Genomic DNA, 15123 nt, shown 5'->3' on the forward strand with positions numbered 1-15123 from the left:
ACCAGCGGCACAGCACAGCCTGGTGCATCCTCTCGCCGGCTGTCCACACCCCTCGTTTCCCAGTTCTTAATGCAATGCAGCAGAAGCTAAAAATACCGAAGTGCCACCCTCTGTCATGTCTCTGAGCAGGCTCAGCAGCCGGCACGGGATGAGCGTGACGGAGGTGGAGGCTGGCTCTGTTCCCAAGGCGTTCTGTGAGCCACAGCCCTCCGCCGGGGAGCACAGCCAGCACAAGCAATGGGCACGGGGAGGCAGGGGCCGTGGGCCCTACTGAGAGTCATGTGCAGCAGTGGGGTGAGCACTCCAAGGTGGGGGCTGTGGGGGTTGGTGGGAGGATCAGGGCATCCCCACTGCTCCCCACTCACCTGAGGCAATGCCAGGAGCCCAGGAACACAGTTTGGGAACTGAACCACAAACACTCACAGGGTTCTCCAGCCCCTGCACGATGTCCTGTTGTCATCAGGTGAACTCTGTTTATGGCCCTTGACATTGTCTGCACTAGGGGAAACATCAAAGTTTAATAAAATAGACCCATAGCATCCAGGGAAAAGCAGCGAGTACTGGAATCAAAGGCAAAGCAGAGCCTCCAGACTATGGTCTCCAGTCCCAGGCTGTTCCCACCTGCCCCCACAGCTCCTCTGCACACCTGGGCTCAAACCAGAAAAACTCCCAGGGCACACAGGAGGCACAGACACGTGCTGCTCGGCTCCAACAGCCCAAGCAAGAGAGGGCCATTTCCATGGCATCTGTAGAGATTTACAGGCACCACTGGATACATTTTAGCTCAGTATTTGCCAGGTTATTCAACAAGGCAGAGCTTGGCAGAAATTAGTAGGAGCAGTCCCTGCTTACGTGGCAGAAAGTAAGCAGGGCCCTTGGTGCCCAGGGAGCAGGACACTGCAGGGAGCGCTGCCCAGGGTTGGATGGAGCTGCCACAGCCACTGAACCTCAGAGGAAATCAGAGAATCCCAGCATGTCTGGGTGGGAAGGGCCCTCACAGACCCCAGCTGTGGGCTGGCTGCCCCCCACCAGTTCAAGCTACCCAGGACCCAGCCATGGCCTTGGGCACCTGCAGGGATAGGGCATCCCCAGCTTCTCTGGGCAGCGGTGCCAGGGCCTCACCACCTCTGGGTAAAGAATTTCCTCCTCACACCTGACCTAAATCTCCCCTCTTTTAGTTTAAAGCCAACCCTCTTGTCCCATCACTGTCAGACTGTGTAAACAGGATGGAGATCGAGTTCTTACAAGCTCCCTTCAAGTACTGGAAGGCTGCACGGTGGTCTTCCCATAGCCCTCTCCTCTCCGGGCAGAACACCCCCAGCTCCCTCAGCCTGTCTCCATAGCAGAGGTGCTCCAGCCCTCTGAGCACCTTTGTGGCCTCCTCTGGACCCGCTCCAGCATCTCTGCGTCCTTCTTGTAATGGCAGCCCCAGGGCTGGATGCAGTGCTGCAGGTGTGAGTGCCATGGCCTGCTGCTTCTCCTGCTCTGCCAATGGACAAGATACTCCAGCACATCACATTACCAGTCAGGAAGGCGGTAATTTGTTTCACAAGTTAGCCACAGCCTGGTGACAAACCCCAAAGAATTTCAGGCATTGCTAGGGAAGAAGAGTCACATCAAGGCAGGCCCTGACTGCCAAGCAGGGCCTCCCGGCTGGAGCTGTCCTGCCAGGCCTGCAGAAAGCACATCCAGAACCCACTTCAAAGGAAGCCGACAGCTCCCTCAGCATCTGACACCAACACAAAGGGTGCCAAGCACTCTGCCAACTCCTGCAGCTCCCTGCAGCCCCAAACAGCTGCCCGCAGGGTGACGACCCAGCCAAGATCCCACAGGTGAGCAGCAGGTTCCCCCCACACACAGGGCTCACCCTGGCAGCTGTTAATGCTGCACAGACCCCTCTGGGAAGGGGACATAGGGGACATCCCCGCACAGTTCCTGCAGAACTGATGAGCTTGGGAATGTTGCAGCGCACTCCGTGACACGCAGTAAGGAATGTCCCATGCTGCTGCTGGTTCAGAGCACAGGAGATGGACTGCTCGACCCTACATCTTCTTCCTCGTGCTAATTTGCCTTTATCTCCCTCCCAGACTTGATCTGCAGGGACAGCTGTACAAAGCACTGACAACTGAGCTATTTAAAAACCTCCAAATGTGGGAGGAGGATGCTTTTGCAGTGCTCAAACCCCACATCATTTCAGCAATCCCATTTACAGAGCAGTCAAAGCTGCTACACAACTGTGGGAATTTCCTACCTGGCAGACGGGTCTCACATAAGCGTGTCCCAAGGGCTTATCTGGCAGCAGAGCCCAGTTCTGCTGTGCTCCCACCCTCACCTTGAGGCTGGCTCTGCCTCCTCACAGCACCTTTGGGAGAAGCAGTTATTAAACTCCTTACCATACCAGCCTACTGCACACACATTTCCTCCACAGGCCACTGTCTCGTACCATGGCCACACACCTTTTCCAAATCCTTCTCCCTTTCTCCTCCCTGCTAATCTGCCACAGCAGCAAAGCATGACCCTGAGCAACACCAAGCACTGCTCCACAGCAGGAACGCCAGTTGGTGCTCTCCAGCAGATCCATCCCTCAGCTCAGTGTTCAGCTTCTTGGTTTCCCATTAAAGCAGCACAGGCACAAAAAAGCTCAGAGCAGAGTGGGCTGTTCTCTAGCCCCAGCCATATTTCAACCCTGCTGGCAGTCTGCTGTAACAGGTCCCTTCCCGTTCCCAGAGCACCGATGGTCAGGTTTTCCTGTGCACACAGTTAATACAAAGACTGCTGGCTAATAAATCTCCTCTGGGACCAGCAGGTAGTTACGATCTGATGCAGCAATTCTGAAATGGCAGCTCGGTGGGATGGGATTATTTCTGAGCAAGGAGAGATTTGCTGGCCAGGCTCTTGTAGCACTGCAGATGTGCTGGTCCCCAGCCTCCCCAGCAGTGTCAGCCCTGGAGCATTACGTTATTAGCAGCAATCACAGCAAACATGCTTTTCTGTAATATATGTGTGATGAGATTCAAATAAGAACCAGAACTAGTGACTTGAGGGGAAAGAAGGGCTGCTTCTACACAGGGACCAGGACCAAAGCAAGAGCATTTCCATTAATGAACACAAATCCTATTGTGTCTAACCACCCAGGTAAGATTCATCCACTCTAGGCTGCAGCTCTGGTCAAATTTCAGCATCCTGAGCTGTGGCCATTGCTGGAAATGCAGCAATCCCTCTCTTGTCCCCTACCCACCACACATCCACTGCAACACCACACAGCACAAGCTCCCGATGCCTCACCAGCTGAGTTAGGAGAAGGAGAAAGGGTCACAAACCTGCTTGTCTTTTTTCTGTATTTTCATTATCATCAAATCAGGGATGAATGTTATTTCTGTAAGACACAATACAACAAAAAATTGACAATAAAAAGACTGATGATCCCAAGGCACTCAAACCTTCCACCTCACCCCCTTAAGAGGCTGTGCAAACCCCAGTCCCACTTAGAGCAATAAGGCTACAGCAGTGAAACATGGCCACAGAACCCCGTGCAACTCAGTGCTACCCAAACCCAGCCTCACGCTCAAGTCTCAGCACAAAGTGGAGCACCTGGGACATGCAGAATTGCCCTCTACCCCACCACCACCCAAACCCCACACCAGGCCCTGGAAGATCTGCCAGATGCTGCCAGCCCTGCAGCAGCAAAGTGAAGCAGCAAACCAATTGGCTGTGCCAAGCAATGGGAGTGTGAAATCCAAGGAGAGGACGCAGAAGCCCAGCAAGCCTGGAGGCCAGGGCCACTCCTGCGTTCCCATGGCTGGGGACAGGCAGGAAGCACACCTGAGATCCATGTTGCTCTCCCTGGCTTGGAGCTGCTCACCATGGGGACAGTCAAGAGGACACAGCGTAGTTTCAGCTCCACACCCTACCCAATGCAGCCTTTCCATGGTGCTCCAACAAAGCTGTCAGGCCTTGTGGGAGCCCCCACTCCAGCAGACACTGCTGAAGGGCCAGCAGTTGTCTGCTCCCACAGCGCCAGGAATGGGAGCCAAGGAACCCAGAAATATTTGACAAGCATTTGAGACACAAAGTTCACAAACACGTGCCTCATTTGCCTCCCATATAGCGCAAACCCCACTCCACACAGTACGGCACATGGGCTCACCACAGACCACTGATCCTTCCCCTCACCCATGCTGAACCCCCCTGCCCAGCACAGGCTCCAAGCTGGCAACAGGCATTACCAAAACCCACAGCCACTGCTCTCCTCTGGTCTGCTGGGACTCCTCCCAGATCAAGAGCCCAATGTCAGAGGCATCCAAGGAGATCAATCCCATGCGGTGATGCTGGTCCTTCCCAGCCTCCTCAGCTCAACCCTGCCACACCAGGAAGAGCCAAAGGCTTCCAATTCCCATCCCGGTTATGCAGCAAAGACCAGGCCAGTATGTCCCATGGGGAAGCCAAGCTTGGTGGCAGTAAAGGCATCTAAGTGCTACCAGCTGAGCACGGAGGATTTTGATGACATCTGGAAAGGATGGTGCAGAACTTCTCCCCGCCTTACAGCCAAGTCTGTCAGAAATGTATGTCCACCAAGACATGGCCCAGAAAGGACAGAGGACAAGGAGCTCACACAGGCTGGGCAGACATGCACAGCTGCCTATAAAGGCCCAGGCAGAAGTATCAGGCTGAGCAGCCAAACCTTCAAAACAATCCTGCCAGGCTCCAGTAGAGAGCAGCCCCAGCCCAAGGGTTTGCTCAGAGCAAGAAATGCTAAAATCTGGGATAGGTTCAGCTTTCAGAGGCCTATGAGCTGCAGGAGGCTCCAAGGCCTCCAGTTATCCCTTCCTCACCATCAGACTGTACCCGTCCAGATCCCCAGACTGGATATGCTCTTAGCCCTGGCTCTGCTTCCCAGCTTTTCATTCACAGATTTTCTTTCGAGGTAGCCCAGAAGATGGATCTGGACTCTCCAACTCTTGAAGGCACTAGCACTCTCTTCCTACTCTTCATGTTCTTTGACTCAAATAAAACAAACATGATACATTATGGATCAGACACGTTTAGTGTTGCACCAGCACGATCACCACTTTCTGTACAGCTTCCTTTAGACCCAGGCGGTGCCAACGGCTGAACATGAGGGCAGGGGGATGCAAGAGATGATGTGCAAGATGCCCACAGAGTCAGTGGCTGCTCCAGAGCCCAACTGGGGGCTGCTGGGCCCTGCTGCCATCAACCCTGGCCTCCCACTAGCCCAGCCCCCTACTTCCAGCATCACCCAGCATTGCTTGGGGCTGCCCATTCCTTATGTCTCATTTCCCCAGAGAGCAGGCGCAGACTCTGCTGCACACACAATATGTGCACACAGTTTCCACAAGTAACTTTCCCCTGGGAAAAGTTAGCACCAAAAAGCACTCCTGCAGCTCACCACAGCATGGCAGAACACAGGCAGCCCCAGACCCGGAGGGCAGTAGGAGGCATGGCAGCAGCCCAGCCCCGTGCTGGCCACAGCCAGCAGCACTGGCACGCAGCAGTGGCCAGCAAGGGCCTGGCCTGTTGCTGGCAAGCTCTGAATAGGCACAGGGACAGGAGGGGACAAGCAAACAGGTTCAAGAGGGGACACTGGAGAATGTTTCCCTGTGACTGATGTTATGAAGCACATGTGGCACTTCTTGGCACACACCTTGGCAGGGACACAGCCCAGGTGCTATCCCCACAGGCCACAGCCACAGGTCAGAGCTGTGTTGACCAAGCCCATGTCATGCTCAGGAGCAGTCCCAAGCCCAGACTCAGGTCTGCTATGCCCTAGCTTTTGGTTCCAGCAGATACCCAACACCAGCCCTACAAAACACCCAGCTGATTTCCACAGCACTGAAGCCAGTGTATACATCTGTCTTGGAAAATCAAAGCTGAGATGCTCATTAGTCCCAGAGGAGACTTTAACAGAGATATCAGCTCTGACAAAGACAAAGTCCTTCCAGCACAAGGAAAAGGAAAAGCCCAGCAAAGTCACTGCCAGCATCAGCAGAGGTGCTTGGTCTCCTGACAGTCAGAGCTGCCCACTCAGGAGGCTGTCCCCTTGGGTCCTTGCAGGGTCCTGCAGCAACAGGCATGATGCGCTCCTGGCTGTGTGAGCTGGCCATTGACCAGAGCCACGGTGGCCACGTGTGAATCCAAACACCAGGGAACTGCCATTGACAGTGTTCCGAATGTTCTGATATCAAAAGACTTAAATTCAGAGACTTAAGATGTATATAATGAGGGTGATTTAGCTCTGGGATGTGCATGCTTTGTGGCAAGATCCCCATGCACCCAGCGCTGTAACAGTCAGTGCCAGCTTTCTAAACTATCATTAGGTTTGGAGAGTTTTCTTGGTTACAGTTTTTGGTAACAACCCCATGGATCCACCATCACCAGCCAGGGCCAAGCTGGAGGGGAGGTAAGGGCCACGTCTGTCTGCGCATGGCCTGGTGCTCTAAAGTTTCTGCTGCCTGAGCACCTGGCCCGGCCTTGGAGCTTCACCACCACCTGCCAAGGAGCACCACCACTCTGGCACGTGGATGTATACATTGCCAGCCCCATTTAGCTAGCCATTTCCATGCTAATTAAGTATTTGCAGATTAAAGAGAAATTCTAATCTCAAAAGAGGCAGCCCAATTTTCTAAATGAGCTTATGGTTTTCATATGGAGATCAACATGTTCTCACTACGCCTCATCTAAGTGCTCCAGGCTGCTAGATTCAGCCTTACTGCCACCAGCACAAATGGCAGCTCTCACTCTGCGCTCAAGTTTTTCTGCCTTTTGTGCCCACCAGGAGTGCCACAGCGGTGCTGCCAGCGCAGCAGGCATGGCCATCCCAGGCCAGGCATCTCCCGCAGCACAGCAGGTCCTGCCGGGCGCTCAAAGCTGTCTGGCTGTATTTGAAGAGAGCGGCAAAGCAGTGCCAAGAGCTGCGCTGTCCCTCTACGTGAGCAGCCCATCTCGCTGTGGCACGGCCTCTACAAAGCATCTGCTGCGAGCAATGACGTCTGCAGTTACACAATTTGGGGCACATCAGGTTACCAGCATCTTCCCTGGAATTTATTCTTATTGTTTTGCAAGAGCATCTCTTACACCAGTCTGACCCCACATCACGCCTGCACTTCCTGGCACGCCTGCTTATGCCTCTCCAAGAGCTGAAGCATTTATGCACAAACCAGAAACACAATCAGCAGTTTCCACATCTGAGCCAACACCACCCCAAGACCAAGCAGTGGCCGTGTGTCCTTCCCCTCTCTGGGCTCCTCGCATGAGCGGCCGGGCTCTGTTCTGCAGCTGAAGGACTGACTTTCCCAGTGCAGAGGCTGAAGTTCATGAGCTCCAAGCATCCTGCATACACACACAGCACTCTGACCGCCAGATCTGCCAGCACAAACCTATCTCAGCTCATACGGGGAGTGATCACCTCTCAGCTCCGTGCATACAGCTCCATCAGAGCACGCCCCTGCACGGCAGTGCCCCTTAGAAATGGGAGAAGAGATTCTCAAGATGAGCACCAGGAATAAGTGAAAAGGAGTGTTGAAAATAAGCTGAATGCAGAGGCACAGAGAACTGTAGGTGGCCCAGACTCGTAAAGCTAAAGAGAGACGTATGTTCCCAGCTCCAAAACTCACTGCACTGCACACAGCTACTGAAGAAAACTGAACATGCATTTCAGAAATGCCCCAGGAGGTCTGGGGACGAAGGCAACAACGGTAACAGGGTGAGGCCCCAGGCTAGATCCTGTCACAGCACTCACAAGGCACCCAGGCTGCTGCCCACAGGGCACAGAGCCTTGGCTGTGACACACCGTGCAGCACCAAGACAGCATACTGACACATCTGTGCTACCACAGTCACAGAACAATGTTAGGAGACCACAGCAGGCAGGGAGAGCCCCAGGAAGCACAAGGACTTGCTAGGACAAAGTCAAAGCTGCTGCTGGGGCTGCTGTCAGGACTGCACCTGACAGACAGACAGATTGCCACTGCCTATGTATGTCAGGAGAGGATCCCAGCACAACTGCCAAAGCGCCTTCCCAAACTTTCTACCACACAATGTCTCCAGCACCCAGGTTCCTGCCCACTGAATACCATCTGCTGAAAGCCTAGCACAGGGCAAACAAAACACACAGGTGCACACCCATCCCCAAATGCGATCTGCAACTGATGCACAGGCTGGGCAACATACTCCATTCACACATGCAGCTGCAACAGGACCCGATGTCCAGTAAGGAGATGCACACTGCTGCATTCAGACTGCAGAAGGAGAACAAGAAGCACCCAGGCAAAGCAGAGCTGGGATGTTCTGGAGCAGCAGGCACACCTCCTGTACTCAGCAGTATCCAACATCCACCCCTGCATGCAGCAGCAAAGGTGCCAACCAACAGCCAGGGAGTCCTGGAAGTAGGAGCTGCACTCTGCAGCACCCACTGCACCACAACAGCTCCTGCAGTTGCCCTGTGCTGCTGCCCTTGGGGAGCTCCCACCTCAGCCCTGCAGTACTCCACCAGTGAGCCAAAACCTGCCAGGCAAGGGTTCCACAGCTCCACAGGCACTGCATCCTTTCTGGCTCCTACAGCAGCTCTGAACCAGAGAAGTGAAGCACGTGGTTGTTCGAGGAGATGTGTAACACAAGCTCTGTTAGTAGGAGCCGTGTGGAATTACCCTGGTCACAGCTCTGGCATTATCCTGTGCCAAGCTGGTCAGCAGCCACACTGCAGAACCAGGAGGAGCCATGGGCACCAGCTCCCAGCACCATGCTGTGTGCCTGGGGCTGCACTGAGAGCAAGGCCGGCCACAAGCCAGAGTCGTCTGAAGCTGAAAATGATGAGGCACAAGGCCTTTCTCCACTCAGACCTCCACAGCAAACCTCTGCTTGCAATCAGCAATTTCACTGCGCGTTTGCTGCTTACAGGAGTTGGTGAGGCTGCCCGAAAACAAATTGGGCAAATTTGGGAGGGCTTAGAGGTGTTTCTTTATCCTGGGGATGCAGAGACGGTGCTCCAGTGGAGGACGCCTCAGTGTCAGAAGACGCAGCTCTTCAGGGCCTCCTTCAGCACCAAACGGATCTCAGTAAGTTCAAATGTATTTCAGAGCATCTTCAAAGTACGCATCCAAAGCAGTCCGGCAGTTTTATGGAATAAGCACATTTTTTGTCTCATTTTGGAACTTCAAGGACAACAAACTCCCAAGGAATGTTCTTCAGTAAGAATTTCATTTACATACCACATTGCTATGGTCTGCAGCCACATTAAGTGGCGTTTTTCTGCTGTGTTGGTCTGCCGGGAAGCTGCGGGCTGCATCAGGCTGCACAAGTCCTGAGGCAGCATGGCAGCACACGAAGCTCCAACGGCACTGTGCGATACCCCACAGCCCTGCTTCCAGCATGGAAGGTGCTTTATTTCACCCCAGAAGAGTAATTTCTAATACTCATCACCTCACAAGACTCCAGCAAGGCCTGCACAGAGCCTGAACAACCCCTGCTCCAGAGCAGCTCCTGTGGGCAGGAGGGACAAACCACGGCTGGGACACGGCTCACGGGCAGCACCGTGCTGTGCCCAGCCCAGCTGCTGCCTCCTACAATGGCTCCATCAGCTGTGGGGATCACCCCAGGGCTGCCTTCACCTTTCTGCAAACTTTGCCGGGTCAGAGGACAGCAGTCGTGCTCCCACCATGGGCAGGCAGGAGGGAGAGCTCTCAGCATGCCACACTCTTCCACGGTCTTGCTTGTCCTAAGAAAATGAACGTGTTTCAAAGAGAGAATTGCTTTTCTGAAACCATTTTCCAGCACACCCAAAATGCTGAATTTTCACCCAAGAAAAACAAAATATTCAACCCTTTGCTCACCCTACTCCCCTGGTACCCACCCTGCCATCCCGGAGCATCCACGGTGCACCCGGCCCCAGCACAGACAGTGCCAGCCCTGCACCAGCACCCCTCATCCTCTGCAACCCACTTCTGGCTTCTCTGCCATGAAACCTGCACAGGTCACCTCTAACAGCCACACGAGAGCTCTAAAACTGCTTTACGGCTGCAAAATCCATCATGCCCATGAAGCTGTTGACATTCTTTATGACCACATGTGATGCCAGCTCAGGAGCTTCTTCCTCGCTCAGTAGCACCAGCTGTACCCCAGGCAGAGCCTCTCCACAGGTGGCTATCAAGGATGGCTGCGGAAGCACTCAAAAGCCCCAGAACGCTACAGGGAAGGCTGCACAAGCACTGACAGGTGAACTGCAAGCTGCTGTTGCAGTACAGGAGAAGCCCTGCCTGACCCTGCTGCATGCTAGCAGCAGCACCCAGACCCAAAGCCTGGATCTAAACACAGGGAGAGGCACCTTCATACAATGACGGGCATCCTTCATCGCCCTGCACGTGGGAAGGCTCTGAGCTGTACTTCCCCAACAGCACCAGGAAAAACAGGAGTTCACACTGCACAAATTCCCTCTGAACACTCCATTCTGAAACAAAGAGTTTTTGAATTGTTAAAAAAAAAATAATCCAGAGATACACATGTGGCATTTTAGGCATCAAAGTAAAGTGGGAGAACCCAAGCAGGCAGCTGGGAGAAGCCTCCCTCCAGCAGCCCCTGCTCAGCCCTCAGGTTCAGATATAAGTTTCACCTTTTGGCTAAGGGAAAGCCAAAAGCTGCAATGTGAATGGGGCTGGGAAGGGGGGCTGTGGAATGACCTGGGCTTGCAGAAACAGTCCATAAGGAAGGTCTGGTCCAACGGTCAGTCCTGAGATTTGGTTAGGATGACACAGAGTCAAAAAAAAAAGTCAGAGCTGTAGTAGGAGCAGGGCTGAAAGTTGCTGCAAAAGCACCTGGGAGTTGCCAAGAGAGCTGAGCTGGGAGAAAGCATCAGTCCAGGAAATCACTCGGAGACTGCCCCTACAGCTCAGCTGGAGATGGGCTCCTGGGGCTGGAGGCTGGCAGGAAAGCAAGGGAAGGAGCTGTCACAGGGAGCTGAGGGCTGCCAGGAGCACAGCACTGGCAGAAAGCTTTGCTTGAGCAAGGGTCTTCTCAACAGCTTTCCACAAAATAGTTAGGGTTGAATGATGGAAGATAGAGCTTACAGCTGAGCCTGGACTAGAGTTTCAATAGCAAAACAGGGGCTACCAAGAGAGCTGGGCTGGGTGTAAGTCAGTGTCACAGCAGCGGTCATGGAGCCTTTTCTGCTGCTCTGCAGGAAAGTGAGAGCAAGGTGAGTGCTGTGGTCAGGACACAGAGCTGGGGCTGCAGCTGGACTATGGCTGGAAAGGGGCTGCCAAAAGAACTGGGCTGGGACAACTTCCATCTGGGTTTTCACACCTAGAGCTCAGATGGAAAATGAGAGCTATGGCTAAGGCTGACAGAAGGTGGAAACAGGCTGTCAAGAGACCATGGCTTGGGAGTAATCTTTTGCGAGGCAATCTCTTCAAAAGGTTTGGCTTTAAAGTTAGGGTTAGATACAGAGAAAGGGAGAGAAACTGGAGAGGGGCTGGAAATGGGCTGCCAAATCCAAGTGGGAGCTGCAAAGAGACTTGGGCTTGGAGAAATCTCTGGGCTGGAAATGGCTTCGCAGTCTCTGCCACTCCTCCAGAACAGAGGAACAGAGCTGGGATAGAGAAAGGCCAGAGCTACTGGCAGAGAGGGGCTGGAAAGGAGCTGCCAAAAGGAAAGGCTGCTGGGAGCCTGTGCGGGGGCCTTAGGTCTGTGAAATGGCTCCAGGGGCACATCCAAGGGACGGGACTGCAGGACAAGAACTGCTGTTCAACTCCTGGGAGTGGGTTGCCAGAGCAAGCTGGGGGCTGCTGAGACGCTGGGAAGACAGAAGTGTTTCACCTGTGCAATGCCTGGGGGGTCCTCAAGTACAGTTCAGCAGGAAAACAGGGCTGGGTTGGAGAAAAAGATGACTTCTCCATGTAGGGTAACACAAGGCAGTCCTAGAACCAGGATACTGCCCAACTTCATTCAAAGAGAGTAAGAGCACAGCGACAAACAGCATTTTTTTAAATCAAATGTTTGTTTTCAGAGACTGATCCTTTGCTGACGCTGGCTGAATTTTTACAAGGACAGGTAAAGTATCAAATTCTGACTTTTTCTTCCTCAAAAACAACATTCATTCTCATTGAAATCCTACAAAAAAGGCAGCCTGAGGCATTGCAAAGATTTGCACTGCATAACAGTGAGAGCTAGACAAGGATTATTCCAGCTGTGCAGAGCAGCTCCAGCACACAAAGCACCAACACCACATAAGATGGAATTATATTAAAGTGTATCTTGTGAGAATGAGCTGTAATTAGACTGGCCCACAAGTCTGATGATCTTCACAGTCAACGAGCTCAGAACATTGCATGTGTTAACAAGCAGAAGAAGACCATGCCTACAGGTTATGTATTCCAAGAGCAGGCAATGGGATGAGTCTGCACCATCCACGTCACTCTCAGGTGATGCCCTACTTGCTTTTTGGGAGCCTGCTGGTGGGCTCTCACTTCTGAACTCCAGCTGATCTCGCAGCACATCCAAAACCAGCCAACCAAGGGATGCAAGCCTTCTGCTCACCAGGATACCCATCACCCACCAGAGGTGCCCCCACACAACATCACAGAGCGGCAGGGCTCAGCCCAGCAGTCCTTAGGGTGCCAGCAGGACACGTGTATGGCACAGGAGCATGGGGCTTGATTTCCAACAGCTGCAAACAGTCCCAGAGCAGTGAAACACATAGCACAGCACTGCCCCATCGCTTTCCCCAACATACACCCAGCACCGCTCAGCCCGTCCTGACCGCTGGGCATGCCCCCAGGACAGCACCCAGCACCGGCCCCACAGTAACCACAGACAAGCTAAGCACGAGCTCAGGATTCTGGCTGTCCTTCCCTCGTTGCACATTTTCACCAATATCCCTTTAAGAGTCCTGTGATCCAAATGACCAAGCCAGGAGCAGATGCACCAACTGCCCCCTGACACAGAGACGCTCCAGAAAGAAAGTTTGACTCCTTACCATTATCCGAACAGCAACTGTCATTCCCTGTGGGGAAATCACACCTGTGGTGTGGCCAAGGGAGCCGAGCTGCCTCCAGCAGGTGTGGGCAGAGCCCTGCCGTGTGCCTGCCACCCCCGGCCAAAGGGGCTGCAAACTCAGACAAAGCAGAGATCTCACTGTCTACAGAAAGCAATGACATTTTCCCAGAAAAGCTCCTTATTGAGAATGGACAAAAAATTTTTGCTTTATTAGACACACATCCCTGCAGCACAGTGCCATTTTCAGCTGCCTGCAAGAGCAGGTGGTTTCCCTCTTCAAAGGGGAGAGCGAACAAATTTTTATCTGCAGAAATAAGCTGCAGCCAGGAAACAACGTATGCAGTTATAACAAAAACCAACCCAAGCACCAGGTCCCCTGAGACTGTTGATCCTTTTCAGACAGATGAGCAAAAGGGGTGTGCAGCTCCCCACAAGGGAAGCACAAAGCATGCTGGGAGATGGGATTCCGGGTGCCAGCAGCACCCACAGGGCACCTGAAAGGCACCATAGGTGCTAGCAGCACTCACACCCCCACTAAAACCTCCTCTTTCCACTTTCTAGAGATACCTGGCACTGGAACACACCCCAGGCTCCCATGATGTGGAGTGGCTCAGAGCAGAAGCAGGCAGCAGCCCGAGGCCGTGGCCACAGAGGCAGTGAGAAGCATCACACCTGCATATCCCTGTGACGTTTCCCACCAGGTGGGGGGTGCGAGCCTCCCTCACTTCTGAAGCATCATGTGGATTCTCCCTCTCCTCCCTCCCACAGCTCTGATTATGAAAAGGATGCCTTGAAAATTCAGATCCCAAACAGGCACAGCACGCCGCACTCAGCCCTGAAGGACAAGCTGTAGAGGCAGCAAGACAAAGAAGAGATGAGAATGGCACAGCCGTGCTGTGAAATCACTGATGTTCAGCAGCAGCTCTGTTCTGCCACAGAAAGCAGCGCATCTCCTCAGTGGTTGGGCACAGCTTGGAGGAAAAGAGGAGATGAGCCAGGAGGGCAGGGTCCCAACCTGCCAGCAGTGACTGGGCTCAAGGACTGCAGCCAGCCCACATCGTTTCTGTGTTAGGGTCAGACTTCAAGTGCAGCCTCAGCCTTTCGCCTCTGCAGAGCTGAGTAAGTAGGCCCAGGCACCGAGCAGCCACCTATCCTACCTGACACACTCACACCACACGTGGGCAGCAGGAGGAAACCTTTGGGCTCCCATGGGACAGAGCAGGAGCCAAGTTCCACTGTCCTGCATCCACCACTTGGATTGACTAGCACCCTTCTCTAAGTCACCAAGGAGCCAACAGACAGGCACTCAGAGCACCCTGCTCCTGTGTTTGGCTCTCACTCCCTCACCTGCCCCTGTTCCTTAGCACGTCTCAGCTGGTGGGGCTCCGGAAGCTCACAGCCCAAGGATCTGTGGTACAACCCAGAGAGACCCAGCTGCTACATCCCTGCAAGCTGCTTAGAGCAGAGGCTCTGTGAAGGCATCTACCTGCTGTCAGAAAAGAGAGGGCTCCTGCTCACCTTGCAGCTCACTGAGTGATATGGGACTGATGCATTACCCACCTGCAAAACCCCAAAGAGTTAGGGGAGGGGGAAGGAGCAACATTTCTTCCAGTTCCTCCCATCCAGCCTCCAGCAGGCTCAGCTCAGCGTGGCCCAGCAGAGTCGCCTGTGCCGGGCAGCACAGCACCCTGCAGCATGCTCAGCACCCAAGAGTTTCTCCATAGGACACTCCAGCAGTGCCCAGCCCTGCCAGGAGCTCCCCATCTGCAGGCTGTGGCAGCAGCAGCCACACACCATGCTCACTCCCCACAGTCTGCTGCAGCAGGACTTGTTTGTGCGGCTGTAGCTGCTCCACATCAGCCATGCTGAGAGCCCAGGCAGGGAGCAGTCTTTGGTCTCGCCACGCAGGGCCCAGCAGGCAGAGCGCTGCCGGGGCGTGAGCCCATGGCACAGATCCTGTGGGGCTGTGAGCTGCGTTCCCAGCCCTCTGCAGTGCCTCCCCCACATCCTGCCTCCAGCCCTCCGCTGGGGGGAGAGAATGTGAATCTTGGGTTGTAATTCTTCCAAGTTAAAAATAACCCAGTAGTTTAGTGAGAGAGAATCAGCAGCAGCAAGGCAGGGG

General features: G+C 53.9%; 1 protein-coding gene across 11 annotated transcripts in view; it reads right to left on the reverse strand.

Annotated features, from left to right (window-relative positions):
* The window catches only part of CHD6 (chromodomain helicase DNA binding protein 6), a 72742-nt gene that overhangs the window by 46732 nt on the left and 10887 nt on the right, over window positions 1–15123 (reverse strand). For 2 of the 11 annotated variants that reach the window (XM_085241428.1, XM_085241429.1), the window contains exon 2: window positions 3321–3376. The exons of 1 other annotated variant lie outside the window; for it this stretch is intronic. In XM_085241428.1, the coding sequence (XP_085097554.1) occupies window positions 3321–3353 (33 nt within the window). In that variant the 5' untranslated portion in view covers window positions 3354–3376. Of the gene's footprint in view, window positions 1–365; window positions 499–2251; window positions 2363–3320; window positions 3377–3822; window positions 7927–15123 lie in introns of those variants that run through there. 8 more of the 11 variants (XM_085241432.1, XM_085241424.1, XM_085241426.1 and 5 more) reach the window with 8 other exon arrangements.

The sequence above is a fragment of the Meleagris gallopavo genome, chromosome 22 (genome assembly GCF_905368555.1).
Source record: "Meleagris gallopavo chromosome 22, MGAL_WU_HG_1.1, whole genome shotgun sequence".
Taxonomy (NCBI): domain Eukaryota; kingdom Metazoa; phylum Chordata; class Aves; order Galliformes; family Phasianidae; genus Meleagris; species Meleagris gallopavo.